Here is a 16,044-nt window from a genome sequence, read left to right on the forward strand (position 1 = left end):
CGTTGACCAGTTATCCTGCCGTCTTTCCCAGTGTCGCATCCCTTCAACTTATCTAAACGTGCTTTCTCTTCCATCTTCTCAGCTTGGATTTTTTCCTTTTCAAAATCTGATCAACTAAATCACTCTGCAGCTTAAGTGCAGTAATTTGTTGATTTATGTTTTGTACCCTCTTATCTTGCTCAAATTCCTTAAGTTCTTTCTGCATGATGAAGTCCTGGTGACGTGCCAGCATCTCTAACTCTTCTTCAGTCATTGAACGCTCCTCGTCAATGTTTCTTATCACACTTGCATCATCCACGCTTTCTTTTCCTTGTTCCTCTGTCTTTTTACTTTCTTCTTCAAATGTTTCCTCTCCTTGTCCCATTATAAGTTCACCTGTTGTGCCATTGTACTTATCAGGGAGCTGACAGATCTCTTCAATTGTAATATTGTAGGGTGACATCTTTTTTTTCTTTTGCTCACTTTCTTTATCAACCTGCGTAACAACATTTTGCCGACATGCTGGCTTCATTGACTTCTCTTCATGATGTGGTTTTTTCTTCAAATGTTTCTTTTCTTTGTATTTTAACTGACAAGTTTTACGTTGTTTAAGTTTTTCCTCACCTTCTTTCCTTTGCATCTCTTTCTTTGCCTCACGCTGTTGCCATACAAGGTCAGTTTGTTTGCACTTAGGGAGGAGAAGAGGGTCTTTACCAGGAAGGTTCTTGGATGACTTTGTTGTTTTTTCTTTATCCTGAATATAATGGTTTGCACGATCCATCCTAAACCGGTAAGGTTCATAATGCCTCTTACAAAAAGCCATAGTCCACTTGGTTTTAGCCTTTTTGTCCTTTGCTCTGAGCTCAAATCTGTCTTTCTAGATTATTGGTGAGATGCAACCTCAACAAAATGTCTGACACCACTAAGGTTAAAGCTTGATTAGATCAGAGGTGAACTCTAAAAGTAACTTGGAGTGTGATGTCACAAGTTTCCATATAAAGCTCCCTCTGCTGGCTGCTGATTGGCTGGTGACACATCACCAGTATCCATTCCTTTGACGATGTCACTATTGTATTCCTGTGTGATGATGTCACTGTTTCAGTAACCAGATTTCAATTAATGTATTTATTTATCTCTGAAAAAACTAAATAACCTGCTTTAAGGAAAGTTGGATTCCTTTATTAATGTAGCCATGTGATAATTTAAAAGGTTAAAAATGTAGAGTGGTTAAAACTGTGTATTTTTGTTATTCTAAAATGTAAAGTTCATTAGAATGTTTAAAATGCATCTTTGTATTTAATTTAATTCATGTTAATTTGTGCAACCCTTAATTATTTTGTAGATTTATCTTATTATGAAAGGCCACCCTGGACACAGATGTAGAAAAAATGTGCGTTTGACGGACGAAAGGTGCGAGAAAAACGGGAGAAAGACGTGAGGAGTGAGGGAGTGTTACACGAGTAATGCAAAGAGTTTGTGTTTTACTTTTATGAAGGATTATTGGCAAGATAGTCTTCATATTGTCTGTGAGCACTAGAATGTCTGCTTGATGTTTTGAGATGCTTTTAGACTTAAATACCTGCTCATTAACCCAGTGAGGGGGAGAGAAAGTGACGTACACGTGAAGGACATCACGCTGCAGCAAGCTAACTCAGCTCGTGTTTTTAGCTTCATCTGGACACCTGGTTGTTCCTTTTTTTGACCTAAAAACCGTAGAAAACATCCAGATAGCGCACTGAGCCACGTGTGGATGCTCAGAGTTCCTCTGGCAACGTTGGAACAATCCTGGACTTCGTGATTCAGTTCGCCTGTGGACAGAGATAGCAAAAATACCCAGATTCTTTGATTGAGTAGAAGTAAAATACCTATGTAAACAAACGACTTGAGTAATCAATTATCTACCCAAATAAAAGTAAAAAGCACAGGCTCTGAAATGTACTCAAAAGTACTTTTAAGAATAAAAAGTATTTCTGTTGCACAATTCACTGGCTGCAAAGTGATATAACACAGGATCATTTATATGGAATCTGCTTTAGCAATATTATTGTTTGTACAAACATGTCTAGTATCATAATGTACAGTATGTACTTCACTATATAGTCCTTTAGGCATTTGTATTGTACACTTAAGGTTCAAACATCACACTTCTGAACATTGTGTACACCCCTGGTTATGAAATAAGGCTCTTATGTCATAACCAGGGGTGAACACAACAATTTTGATCTGGTTCTCAAGGAGCACTAAAGGTGGTTTCTTGGTGGCGCTCATTTTTTTAATGTCTGAGTCATGGGTCAGATATTTTTTCTGATAAAATAAGACTCAATACTACATTGACAGTTAAATAAAACCTACAGATAACATTTGACTGCATAAAGTGAAAAAGAAAAAAACCCACAAGTTTCACTATAATATTACTGCTGTTAACAGTACTGATTATTGATCATTTTAACAGTAGCAGCACCTAAAATCATTTCCCCAGACAATGTTTGTATCCCTGAGAACAAGAACATGAATAGCAATAATGTCTTCCCTGTAAAATGTTATGTACTCATGAGCACTAACACACTTGTGGTGCTCATTTGAATATTTTCAGCGCTTCATGTCCTTCTCTGATGTCACCTGGCTTGTTACTAACAGTGCTGTGCAGCCCTAATATCCTCAACAAACTTCTCAGGCTAGAATCTTCAAATCGTTACATGTTGTAAGTTATTATGAAAAATAAAGAGTAAAAATATGTTCATTATTTGCTGTTTTGGAGTTTTTGACTATAATAATAGTAAACTTCCTGGATAACAGTGGATATTATTCAGATCAATAAATAAATAAATAATTGTGGTTATCACAGATTCTCTTCTGCTTCTCAACAAAGGCAGTCACATTGTTTTTTCTCCCTTTCTTCCCACCCATATCTGTCCCTGCTGATACTTTGTTTTCTCTGGTCTCGTGAATCTAACAGGCGCATCCTGCGTCTCATCCAAAACTGGAATAATGGAATTGATCAGTTGGTCTCTCAATGCAATCGACCAGATTTTTTTGACAAAAAGAACGGGGAATGGTGAACCCCCTTGTTCAAGCGGGATGTTTACGGCTGGATATGCACTGGACCTTTGGAACAAGTGGAGAGTTGTGTGTCTGTCGATCCTTTCTGTGGAAGAAAGTGTTCCTTGAGAAAGTGTTCAGGTGGGCGGAGCCAGGTAGAAACCCAGGGTTTCTTTGATAAAACCTGCCAGTGAACAGGTTTAGTTCACGGACAACGTTACCATGGTAACATACTCAGAGAAGAACATACCTCGCTTTCAGGAATGGGATACTCAAGTTTGAACATAACCCGCTTTTTGGAACTCCCCTCAGGTTATTAAAAAGTAAAATAATCATCATTATTAATTTATTAAAAACTAAAACTAAACTAAACTAAAGGTCACATTATAAATGACTTGAAAATGAAAACAATGAGCATTAACAAAATCCTCGAACAAATTAGAAAGAAATATAATAATCAGAATCAACTTTATTGACCAAGAGTGTATGAATACACACAAGGAATTTGTTTTGGTGACCTGTGCTCTCTCAGATAGTGTAACATAAAATAATAACAATCAACTAGAATAAAGACAAAAAAAATTAAAAAAAGGAGTATAAAGATAAGAGTAGTTAGACTAATATGTGCAAACTAAATAAAAATAACAAGATAATAATAGTAATAATAAAATAAAATAAAAATACAATAATAATAATAAGATAGTAGTGCATTGATGAGTAGTGCAGGTGAACATTTAAATGAAAATACTATGTCCATAAACATTCTCAGTGACGGGTTGATCCAGGGTTGTTATGTTTAGTTCCAGGTTATTTCACAGTAACAGAAACAGGTCTGACACTCTATGACTGTGTAGTGTTGATCACAGTGACAGCCTGGGGGAAGAAACTGTTTTTATGGAGGGTAGTTTTGGCGTACAATGATCTGTAGCGTCTGCCGGAGGGGAGGAGTTTAAACAGATTGTGTGCAAGGTGTGAGGGGTCTGCAGTGATGCTACCTGCCCGTTTCCTGACCCTGGTCAGGTATAAGTCTTGGATGGAGGGCAGATCAACACCAATGATCTTTTCTGCAGTCCTGATTATCCTTTGTAGTCTGTGTCTGTCTAGTTTGGTTGTAGATCCAAACCAGACAGTGATGGAGGTGCACAGAACAGACTGAATGATGGAGGTGTAGAACATTATCAGCAGCTCCTGGGGCAGGTTGAACTTCCTCAGCTGACGCAGGAAGTACATCCTCTGCTGTGCCTTTTCCTGGTTGTGTCTATGTGGGAGGTCCACTTCAGGTCCTGTGAGATTGTGGATCCCAGGAACCTGAAGGAGTCCACGGTAGCCACTTTGCTATTCAGAATGGTAAGGGGGGTGAGTGGGGGGGGATTTCTCCTGAAGTCCACTGTCATCTCCACAGTCTTGAGCGGGTTTAGTTCCAGATGGTTCTGACTGCACCAGAGGATGTAAATAAATAAAAACAAATAAATTATGGTAAAATCAGAGATTTGGTTTTAAGAAGTGATTCCAATTCCCAAATCAAACTCAGTTTAGTTATGGTTAGTTAAGATTAGTTAGTTAGATTATTGTTCAGTTCTCTACTGTTCTATTGTGTGGCCACATTACCTATTTCAAAAGATTTCACCTTATTTAATGATTTTAATGAAAAGTTACAAGTTACAACATGTAAAATTGTCAATGAAAAGTTTAATAAAGATGTATTTTGGAGAAAGTAGCATAATAACAGTGAAATTCAGGAGCAAAACATCTAAATACATTAAATAGTTTGAGATTAAATAAGACTGATTATTTCATTCAGGAGTAAACCTTATTCCTGGAGGTGCTACTGCAGATATAGTTATGTTAAGGTTTTGTGTGATCCAAAAGGTAGTGTCAGCAGTTTGTTTTTATTTAGTTTGTGGTAAATTAGTAAATCATGGCGATATGTGTACGTGAGAAAAGGTCAACTTGGCGACCCGGGGGCCACATGCGCTCCTCTGTCAGATTTTGTGTGGCCCCCAAAATACATACAGAAAATGATGGCGTAAACATACGACATGTGTATTTTTACTATCATTTTGAGAGTCATTTTTGTTTAAGTGTGTTGTCCTTTTGTGTATTTTCCTATACTTTTGCACGTTTTTCCGCCTCTTTAGTGTGTTTTTGTTGTTGTGTTGTATATTTTTCTGTCATTCTGTGTATATTTCTTGTTCTGTTTGTTATGAAACCATACATATTTTATTGTCATTTTGTGTTTTTTTGGAATCATTTTTATGTATTTTTTTGTACTTTTGTATGTTTTTCAGCCTCTTGTGTATCTTTGTTGTCGTTTTGTATATTTTTCTGTCATTCAGTGTATTTTGTTGTTCTGTGTTGAATCAATTTGTATATTTTTATTGTCATTTTGCATTTTTGGGAATCATTTTTGTTTATTTTTGTAGTCCTTTTGTGTATTTTTCTGTACTTTTTCATGTTTTTCTGCTTCTTTAGTGGAATTTTGTTGTCGTTTTGTATATTTTTCTGTCGTTCTGTGTATTTTTGTTGTTCTGTGTGTTGTGAATCTATTTGTATATTTGTAATAATAAAAATGCATTGCATTTATATAGCGCTTTTTATTGTTTTTTTTATATCATTTTTGTGTATTTTCGTTGTTCTGTTTGTTAGGAGTCATTTTGCATAGATGTCTGTTGTCATTGTGTGTTACTGGAGTCAGTTTAATGTGTTTTGCTTGTCCTTTTGTGTATTAATGGAGGACTTTTGTTTGTGTTTGCGTGTTTTTTTTAGTCTTTTTGTGATTATAATATGGGGTTCCAAAAAATTGGACCAAGGACCACATCTGCTCCCCGGACCGCCACTTGCCTATACCTGATTTTGATGTGTTTTTTTTTTTTTTTTTTTTGATAGACAGACAGACTGTGTGTAAGGTTGACAGGTTTTGTTCTCATTGGAAGCATAGCTGACGTGAACTGTTTGAACTGGAACCTGTTGCCTTTACACCGGTGGTTCCCCTCCAACCTTTTTCTAGTTCTAACCCCATTTTTATATCACAAATGTCTGGCAACCTCAGAGACTTTCTTTCTGTAAAACTAGTTTTTTTAATCATGTTTGTTATAGTATGTTATAAATACAAAGTGACATTATAAATTAAGCTCATAAAACTGCTTTTTATTTGAACTAGATTTATATCATAGAAAGTGAAAGTATAGAATACAGTTGTTCGAGAAATGATGTGGTGTTTTAATTTGAAAGAGAATAACTGCCCCTTCCTGCACTCTATATCTATTTCTGTGACATTATTGTCAATATTGATTTGCATATCATTGTATATTTGAACCATTATTTTATAACGTTAACTTGGGGACGTTATTGCGTTATGTACAGTAGGGCTGGGAAATATGGACCAAAACTCATGTCTCAATATTTTTTTTCTCAAAATGTAGATACATGACATTGATCTAGATATTTTTAACTGAGCTAAGTCTGACCAGAAAAACAATTCTGGGTTAAATTTGCAAAATGCCACACAGACACATTTATTAACAAACAGCAGCACAATATGTGCCACTTTTGGCTTTTTCTCCTCTCAGGGACAACACGTGTTAGTGAGTTCTGTAGCGTAGCTTTTTTAGGGGAAGGTCTGGGTTAGAACGCACTCAGTAATCCATCTAACTGCTTTTTATGCTGTTCTGAGAAGTAGTGAAAGCAGTGACTCCTAAAACAAGTATTTTAATACAAAATAAGTTATAAAATATATATCTCAAAAATATGAAATAATTGTAAAGAAGGATACAGTTTGACTGTACTCTTTGAATAATATTAAATACTTAATGTATGCTGTTATTTGTACTGTGATTATATAAATAAAAACGAGTTAACAAAAGAGACATAGGCGACATCGTCATTTTCTACAGTTGTGTGCGAAAGTCAGGGCACCCCTTTAAAAACAGCATATTTTATATATTTAAAAAGTTATATTCATATTTACTGTCTCTCTGGTATATGGGAAAAAAAGACAATATTGTCAGGAAACATTAATGCATAGTTACATTTTATTTTATAAATTGAACAAAATTACAAAAATGAAAAACATAATTTTGGCATGTGCAAAAGTCAGGGCACCCTGAGAGTTTCAAAGTGTCAGATTCTTTTTACAAGCTCAGACCTCTACCAGCTCATTGGTCCTGAAGCATGTGTCAACAATTGTCATTAGGGAGTGCCAGCTGGTGCCAATTTGAGGGTTTCTTAAATACGGCGACTCCACAAACCTTGTACAAACACTCAGCAACCATGGGTTCCTCTAAGAAGCTGTGTAAGACAGAAAAAATGAAAGTAATTGATGCCCAAAATGCCGGGGAGGGCTACAAGAAGATAGCAAAGCGTTTTCAGCTTGCAGTTTCCACAGTGCGAGGCATAATTAAGAGATGGCAGGTGAGGGGAACTGTGGAGGTCAAGAAGAGATCTGGAAGACCAAGGAAACTCTCGGAGAGAACAGCTCGTAGTCTGGTCAGAAAGGTAAACCAAAACCCACATTTGACTTCAAAAGACCTCCAGGAAGATTTAGCAGACTCAGGAGTGGTGGTGCACCCTTCCACTGTGCGTCGATACTTGCACAAACAAGACCTTCATGGAAGAGTCTGTGGAAAAAAACCTTATCTACGACCTCATCATAAAATACAACGTCAAAAATATGCAACAGAACATCTACAGAAGCCTGATGACTTTTGGAAACAAGTGCTGTGGACTGATGAAGTTAAAATAGAACTCTTTGGCCACAATAAGCAAAGGTATGTTTGGAGAAAAAAAGGAGCAGCATTTCATGAAAAGAACACCTTGCCAACTGTTAAATATGGGGGTGGATCCATCATGCTTTGGGGTTGTGTTGCAGCCAGTGGGACAGGAAACATTGCTCGGGTGGAGGGAAGAATGGATTCAATTAAATACCAGCAAATTCTGGAGGCGAATATCACAGCATCTGTAAAAAAGCTAAAGCTGAAAAGAGCATGGCTTCTACAACAGGATAATGATCCTAAACATACCTCCAAATCCACCATGGACTACTTCAAGAAACGCAAGCTGAAGGTTTTGGAATGGCCTTCACAGTCTCCCGACTTAAACATTATCAAAAATCTGTGGGTAGACCTTAAAAGAGCTGTGCATGCAAGACGTCCTAGGAATATTGCAGAACTGGAAGCCTTTTGCAAGGAAGAATGGGGAAAAATCCCAAATAATAGAATCCAGAGACTTGTTGTTGGCTATAAGAAGCGTTTACAAGCTGTGATATCTGCCAGAGGGGGTTTTACTAAGTACTGAAGGTACTGATGGTGTAGGGTGCCCCGACTTTTGCACATGCCAAAATTATGTTTTTCATTTTTGTAATTTTGTTCAATTTATAAAATAAAATGTAACTATGCATTGTTTCCTGACAATATTGTCTTTTTTTCCCCATATACCAGAGAGACAGTAAATATGAATATAACTTTTTAAATATATAAAATATGCTGTTTTTAAAGGGGTGCCCTGACTTTCGCACACAACTGTATATCGCTAAAATAGAAAACTTATATATCTTGAATCATGATATATTGCTGAGTGCTAATGTACAGTACATGCTCATGCACATCATGACAAATAAAAATCCTTGAAGCATTTATTGATTTTAAAAACAACGCATTTTTTATTTTTTTTTAAATAAACGTATATTTACATTTTTTTGTTTTTAAGTTTAAATTAAAAATATTATCAATTTTAATCAGTAATGTTTTGATATTTTAATTTTACTAGACATTTCAGGCGACCCCATTTTATTTCCAGGCAACCGCACATGGGGTCACGACCCCAATGTTGAAAAACGCTGCTTAAATACTCTCTTTTCTGTCTTTCTTACCTTGCTCGCCTCTTGGATGAGCTTCCTCACCACCTGTTTGATGTGAGGCCCGTTTTCTTTGGGGGGGTGGGTGTGCATGGCCACCCGGGTCGCCCCTTTAAACTTGGCCCCACTGGGCCAACCGATGTCCAGAGGCGGGACCTCCGTGTCCGACATCTGGGGCCAGTAGGTGGAGTGGACCCCGGAGTCATCGTCCGCTGTCACCGGTCCTTCCTCCCCCTCGTCCTTCCCTGCCCCAGCGGGTGTTTTGGTCATACTCACACTTTCGCTGTCATAACGTCTAAAAATGTTCAACAACAGTCGTATCTCTTTGGCGGACAGGAAGTCCTTCATGTTGTCTTCTTTGAGTCGTGTTTTAAAAGCTCCGTCGCCATTCTTCACTAGCTCCTCGATGGCCGCTCGCTGCTCCTCGCTGTAGAAAAACTCCGGCCTGGAATCCGGGACTTTGTCTCCAATGTGTGCGTCCTCCATACACATGAGCTGGGACTCGGCCATGGCAGCAGAGAGGGTCGCCCCAAGTGGAGCTCCGAGGTCGGCCGAACACCAGGAAACCGTCCCAGCAACAGTGACTTCATTCCCAGCGTACGTCACTGAGAAAGTTTCTCACCTGCTTTGGAGGTGGGACCTGGAGGTGAGCCGTGGTGCGTTCAAGGTCACCAGAACGCAACGTTTCACACTGCAGTGATTGAGCACAAAAAGTGTCGATATGGACTTGTTTTTGATATTAAAGTTGTTGTGGCTGTTAGGTAACTTTTTTTTAATACGTATGAAAAATGATTATAATGTTAGGGTCTGTGAAAAAAGTTACAGGGTTTTTAGGTAAAAAATGTAATGCAGCAGAGTTTTCCCAAGACAATTCTGTTGCCATGGTAACGACATCTGGTATTTTCTATTCCCACTTAGTACTTCAGAATACATATCCTCTAAAAATCCCCAACAAACTATTCAGGCAATAATTTTAAAATGTTCACTTCTAAAAGTTAATATAAAAAATGTGTAGTAAAAATGTGTTCATTGTTTCATTTCTGTTTTAGAGTTTTTTTGTTGTCATTCTGTATATTTAATCATTTGTGTGTTTTTAGTGTCATCGTTGTGAATCTTTGTTGTCACTTTGTTACACTTTGTGTAATTGTGTTGTCATTTTGTATGTGTTTATTTTCATTGTGAATGTTTTTGTTGTTTTTTGTTTGGTTTTGGGGGCATTTTGTGTATCTTGTGTGCTTTTGGAGTGATTTCTATTCATTTTGGTTTTCTTTTAGTGTATTTTTCTGTCATTGTCTTTGTTCTTGGAGTCACTTTTGTGTAAATGTAAACTTTTAAAATTTGGGGTTTCTGGACTCATTTTTGTGTAAACCTTTAAGCCTTCAATGTACTATTTTCTGGCATTTTTAGTGTTTTTTTATTCAGTTTGTGCATTTGCTTTGGGGTCTGCACAAAATGGTGTTCATTATTCAGTATAGCAGATTTTTGTCGTTTTTTTTTTTTTTTTACTTAATTTTTTTTAATGAACACAATAATCTTGTTTTAATACAACTGATTAAAGTGATGTTGGCTGATAGGTGGCATTTTTGATATGTATAACACATGATTAATCAACTTTGACAAAAAAAGAAAAAAAATGTTAATAAAAATAGTGTTAGACTAAAAAAAAAATCGTGTTTTTAGGTAAAACTTCAATTCAGCAGAATCTTAAAAGCGTTAGATGTCATAAGTTATTATGAAAAATAAAGAGTCAAAATATGTTCATTATTTACTGTTTTTGGAGTGTTTTTTGTTGATATTTTGTATATTTATATGTGTGGTTTAGTGTTATTTTGTGGGTTTTTCTGTTTTTGAGAGATTGTGTGTATTTCTGTCATTTTGCATATTTTTGGTGTTTGTGTGGTTTTGGAGTAATTTTTCTTTTTTTTTTTTTTTTTTTTTTTTTTTTTTTTTTTTTTTTTTTTTTTTTACCTTGTCTGCACATGCTTTCGAAGGTTAACACTACAAGAAGTGCAATCTTTTGACAGCAATGCATATTTTATTATTGCAATTAAATAAATTTATTTATTTCATTGCATAATTGTGACCGTCACCAGCCCTCCCTAGGGAAGGGTAAGAAATACTTTATTAAAGGGAGGATGTAAAAAAGAGAGGGCAGTGTTACACCAAGGTGAGGGGTTGGAGGGGGGTGGGGAAGTTAGCAGGGAAGAGGGATACAAGATAGGATATGGAATGGGTGAGGAATAGTTTTAAGTGATGCGATGTGAAATTGTGGTTGTGTATATTGTGTTTATTGTTGTGTTGTCAAGCCAGTTTGGTGACCAGTGTGTGGTTTAGGAATAATGGTGGTGGCTGTGAACAGAGGAAGAGGTGAGTGGAAATTCCATAAAACAGGTATTTGGGAACAACGTGTCTAAGGTTGAGCCCAGTATGAGTGTTATCCCACAGCCCAAGGCCAGTGCATCCATGACAAATGTATTTCCAAGTACCGCCACTGCAAAACCCAAGAGCCGCCCCCGGGCCCGAAGAAGCAGTCAGGCCAGCAGCAAGAGCAGGCAGCCTAAGGGCCCCCGGCGACCACCCCACGGCCAAGCAGTCCCCCGAACGCCCCCAAGATCCCAAGCCGAGAGGCAGCCATCGCCCCCCCATACACACCCGAGAAAGCCCCAAGGAGCCAAGGACCCAGCGCACCACGCCACCGATCCCAACCCCCAGACCCCCCACCCCATCGACCCCCCCACCCCCCCACCCCACCCCCGCGCCTAACCCCCCGAGGGGAGGGCCCAGAGAACTCCCTGCCCGAGGCCCCAGCGGAGGAGCCGAAGCCCACACCCAGCAGACGACCAGAACCGCGCCGAACAGGCAGCCAGTGGGCACCCGCCGGCGAGCCCAGAGCCAGCAGGGGCCCGACCCCAGGCCAGAAGGACCCGGAACGGATGCAGCACCAGGAGCAGCCCGCCCAGGGAGGACGACCACACCCCAAGCCGCATAAGGCACCAGGGGGCCGCTGGGAGTCTCCCCGCCGGCCCCCAGGCACCCCAACCTAGCCCCCCACGGCGCCCCAGAGTAATTTTTCTAAAATCTTTTGTGGAATTATTTCTATTCATTGTGGTTGTCCTTTAGTGTATTTTTCTGTCATAATATTTGTTCTTGGATTCATTTTTGTGTATTTTTGTATATATTTTCTCATTTTCTTTGTTTTTGTTGACTTTTACCTTTGGTTTGCTGGAATCATTTTTATTGTCTTTTAATGTATTTTTCTGGAATTTTGTGTTTTTTGAGTAATTTTTTTGTGCATTTACTTTCTTTTGTGGGGGCCGCACAAAATGACATGGCAACAGGTGTTAATTATTCAGTTTTCATTTTTTGTAACGATTATATAATAGTTATCTTGTTTTATTAAAACTGAGCTATCAGCTGCATTAAAAACGTTCCTTTATTACAGCCATATAAAAGGACTTTTATAGGAGGATTTTTTACACGTGAAGCAATTTTTTTCTAAAACTCTGGAAATGCAGGGCTGCGGGAAGTGGGGGTGTTAGGAGTGCATCAGCACCCCTGAGTGGCGAGAGGGACATAAATGTAATATTTATTTTACTGGTATGTTTTATTTTACGTGTGTGCGTGTATGTGTGTGTCAAATAATGTTGATATAAAACACAACCAGTAGTCAATGTGCAACCTGCCAATTAAATGGTGAATTTAAGCTACTCTATAAATGGGTTCAAATATTTCTAAATCTGATTCTGAAAAAGTCAGTGCCTCTGTACATTTTTTGTTTTTTTTTTTTCATGGAAAAACTCCACAACAGATATTTTGTCTCATTTTGACTTTATTTATACTGTATGCTATAATATTTCCATAACATGTTTAAGACTGTGTATCTGAAGCGTTCTCTCTCTCCCTCAGGTGATGAACAAGAATGGAAGTGCAGAGTTTCAGATCTCACTAACCACACCTTCACTGTGAGCCCAGAGTTCATTGGCTCCAGGTTCCTGCTGAAGATGAGAAAAAAGGCTGAACAACATCTGCAGGTGTCAGTCCAGAAGGTCGTCATCTCTGTGCCTGCAGAGTTTGATGAGAGGCAGAGAAACTCCACCATCAGAACAGCTAAGCTTGCAGGTTGTTAAAGCCTCTGCTGTTCAGATCCCACATCTTAGCTGAGATATACTCTGTATGTTGGAAATATTCTCTATATACCAGTTATGGATCCTGTTCCTGCATCAAGTCCCAAGCTGCTGTTTTTCACTTATGAAAACACAGGAAGATAGCAGGACTGTCCTTAGTATTCTGTGTGCTGGAGTACCCATCCATCCATCCATCCATCCATCCATCTTCTTTCACTTATCCGTAGTCGGGTCACGGGGGTGGCAGCATCTTAGAGTTGGGAGCTACTGGGACTAGCCGTGTTCCTCTTACCTATTGTAACTTGCTGGTAATAGGCGTAGTTGGTGGTTTGTTTCCCTTTGTTGGGAGCAACAGGTGGAAGGAAAGACTGTGTTGGAAGACGATCGGGGGTGGTGGGAAGGACTAGTCTTTTCTTTTGTTGTCTTATTGGTCCAATCGGGGGGAGAACTACTTTGCCATCAGATTTGTTTTCCCCAGGTTTATTAGCTAAACTAGGGTGATAGTGGCTGCCGGTTCGAAAACGTAACAGGTTTTCTTGATTGCGGATTTCTACATATTCCTTATTTTTGTCCGCTATGTATTCGTCGATCCGATTGGATTTTAACTTTTGGCGATTGAGAAGTTTCTTTTCATTATTTAATTCCTCATTAAGTTTTTGTTTTTTCAAAGACTCTTGTTGTTTCACCTGCTTTTTCAGGAGTTCTTTGTGAGTCAGCAAATCCTGTCGACGCTTCTCATCTTCCCGTTTCTGTTTGGCAAGGTGGGCCTGAAGTTCTTTGACATCATTTTCTTGCTGTTTTCGCTGATGAGCAAGTTCTGTGACCCTGCATTGAGTCTTTGTTTCCAACTGCTGTGCCAAACCTTTCTGCAACGACTTGATCTTATTTGCTTTATTCTCAGCCAACACTTTTTGCTTTCTTTTCCACTCATCGTCTTTGATTCGTTTGAGTCGTTTAAATTCCGCTTCATGGTCCTGTTTCATGTTCTGATTTATTCTTTTAAGTTGATCTGACACCAAATCAACAGGTATCTGTCGTAGCTGCTTGAGTTTTTGTTTTTTAGCAGCAATTTCTGCCTGTTGAGAATCTTTCTTATTGATCCAATCTTTGATTTGAAGGGATTCCTGTATTTCTCCCTCTAATGCTTCCTTTTTCGCCCGTTTTTTCTCCCTAGTAAGAAGTAAGTTTTGTTGGGCATTCCACTTTGTTTCAGCCTTTTTGGCCTCCCTAGCCATTAAGTGTGACTGAATACATTCCTGGTCCATTTCTGCATACTCCTTTTCACAACTCTTTTTCCTATCTTCTTCTATTTGCACCTGCTTTTTGCGCTCTTCTATCTGTGTTTTGATGTACTTAGCATTTTCAGTGCAGTTTTGTCTGTGTCGTTGACCAGTTATCCTGCCGTCTTTCCCAGTGTCGCATCCCTTCAACTTATCTAAACGTGCTTTCTCTTCCATCTTCTCAGCTTGGATTTTTTCCTTTTCAAAAATCTGATCAACTAAATCACTCTGCAGCTTAAGTGCAGTAATTTGTTGATTTATGTTTTGTACCCTCTTATCTTGCTCAAATTCCTTAAGTTCTTTCTGCATGATGAAGTCCTGGTGACGTGCCAGCATCTCTAACTCTTCTTCAGTCATTCAACGCTCCTCGTCAATGTTTCTTATCACACTTGCATCATCCACGCTTTCTTTTCCTTGTTCCTCTGTCTTTTTACTTTCTTCTTCAAATGTTTCCTCTCCTTGTCCCATTATAAGTTCACCTGTTGTGCCATTGTACTTATCAGGGAGCTGACAGATCTCTACAATTGTAATATTGTAGGGTGACATCTTTTTTTTCTTTTGCTCACTTTCTTTATCAACCTGCGTAACAACATTTTGCCGACATGCTGGCTTCATTGACTTCTCTTCATGTTGTGGTTTTTCCTTCAAATGTTTCTTTTCTTTGTATTTTAACTGACAAGCTTTACGTTGTTTAAGTTTTTCCTCACCTTCTTTCCTTTGCATCTCTTTCTTTGCCTCACGCTGTTGCCTTACAAGGTCAGTTTGTTTGCACTTAGGGAGGAGAAGAGGGTCTTTACCAGGAAGGTTCTTGGATGACTTTGTTGTTTTTTCTTTATCCTGAATATAATGGTTTGCACGATCCATCCTAAACCGGTAAGGTTCATAATGCCTCTTACAAAAAGCCATAGTCCACTTGGTTTTAGCCTTTTTGTCCTTTGCTCTGAGCTCAAATCTGTCTTTCTAGATTATTGGTGAGATGCAACCTCAACAAAATGTCTGACACCACTAAGGTTAAAGCTTGATTAGATCAGAGGTGAACTCTAAAAGTGCCTTGGAGTGTGATGTCACAAGTTTCCATATAAAGCTCCCTCTGCTGGCTGCTGATTGGCTGGTGACACATCACCAGTATCCATTCCTTTGACGATGTCACTATTGCATTCCTGTGTGATGATGACACTGTTTCAGTAACCAGATTTCAATTAATGTATTTATTTACCTCTGAAAAAACTAAATAACCTGCTTTAAGGAAAGTTGGATTCCTTTATTAATGTAGCCATGTGATAATTTAAAAGTTAAAAATGTAGAGTGGTTAAAACTGTGTATATTTGTTATTCTAAAATGTAAAGTTCATTAGAATGTTTAAAATGCATCTTTGTATTTCATTTAATTCGTGTTAATTTGTGCAACCCTTAATTATTTTGTAGATTTATCTTATTATGAAAGGCCACTCTGGACACAGATGTAGAAAAAATGTGCGTTTGACGGACGAAAGGTGCGAGAAAAACGGGAGAAAGACGTGAGGAGTGAGGGAGTGGTACACGAGTAATGCAAAGAGTTTGTGTTTTACTTTTATGAAGGATTATTGGCAAGATAGTCTTCATATTGTCTGTGAGCACTAGAATGTCTGCTTGATGTTTTGAGATGCTTTTAGACTTAAATACCTGCTCATTAACCCAGTGAGGGGGAGAGAAAGTGACGTACACGTGAAGGACATCACGCTGCAGCAAGCTAACTCAGCTAGTGTTTTTAGCTTCATCTGGACACCTGGTTG

The 16,044-nt window shown here is 38.5% G+C and overlaps 2 protein-coding genes across 2 annotated transcripts; both read right to left on the bottom strand.

Moving 5' to 3' along the window:
- Positions 1–108: 108 nt before the first annotated feature.
- Positions 109–9,482, bottom strand: LOC114464297 (protein FAM83F-like). Its single transcript, XM_028448343.1, has 2 exons — positions 8,885–9,482; positions 109–1,787 (listed from the first exon to the last, which is right to left on the bottom strand). Exons 1-2 carry the CDS (start codon positions 9,377–9,379, stop codon positions 1,779–1,781), a joined length of 504 nt encoding a protein of 167 aa, XP_028304144.1. The 5' UTR covers positions 9,380–9,482; the 3' UTR covers positions 109–1,778.
- Positions 9,483–12,706: 3,224 nt separating this feature from the next.
- On the bottom strand, positions 12,707–16,043 carry LOC114464247 (vicilin-like seed storage protein At2g18540). Its single transcript, XM_028448300.1, has 2 exons — positions 15,935–16,043; positions 12,707–15,433 (listed from the first exon to the last, which is right to left on the bottom strand). Exon 2 carries the CDS (start codon positions 14,628–14,630, stop codon positions 13,245–13,247), a length of 1,386 nt encoding a protein of 461 aa, XP_028304101.1. The 5' UTR covers positions 14,631–15,433; positions 15,935–16,043; the 3' UTR covers positions 12,707–13,244.
- Between the last annotated feature and the right edge of the window lies 1 nt (position 16,044).

The sequence above is a fragment of the Gouania willdenowi genome, chromosome 1 (assembly GCF_900634775.1).
Source record: "Gouania willdenowi chromosome 1, fGouWil2.1, whole genome shotgun sequence".
Lineage (NCBI taxonomy): Eukaryota > Metazoa > Chordata > Actinopteri > Blenniiformes > Gobiesocidae > Gouania > Gouania willdenowi.

What these genes read in the sequence shown, in the direction of transcription:
- LOC114464297 (XM_028448343.1), bottom strand. Translation starts at nt 9,379, where the DNA reads ATGGCCGAGTCCCAGCTCATGTGTATGGAGGACGCACACATTGGAGAC.
- LOC114464247 (XM_028448300.1), bottom strand. Translation starts at nt 14,630, where the DNA reads ATGACTGAAGAAGAGTTAGAGATGCTGGCACGTCACCAGGACTTCATC.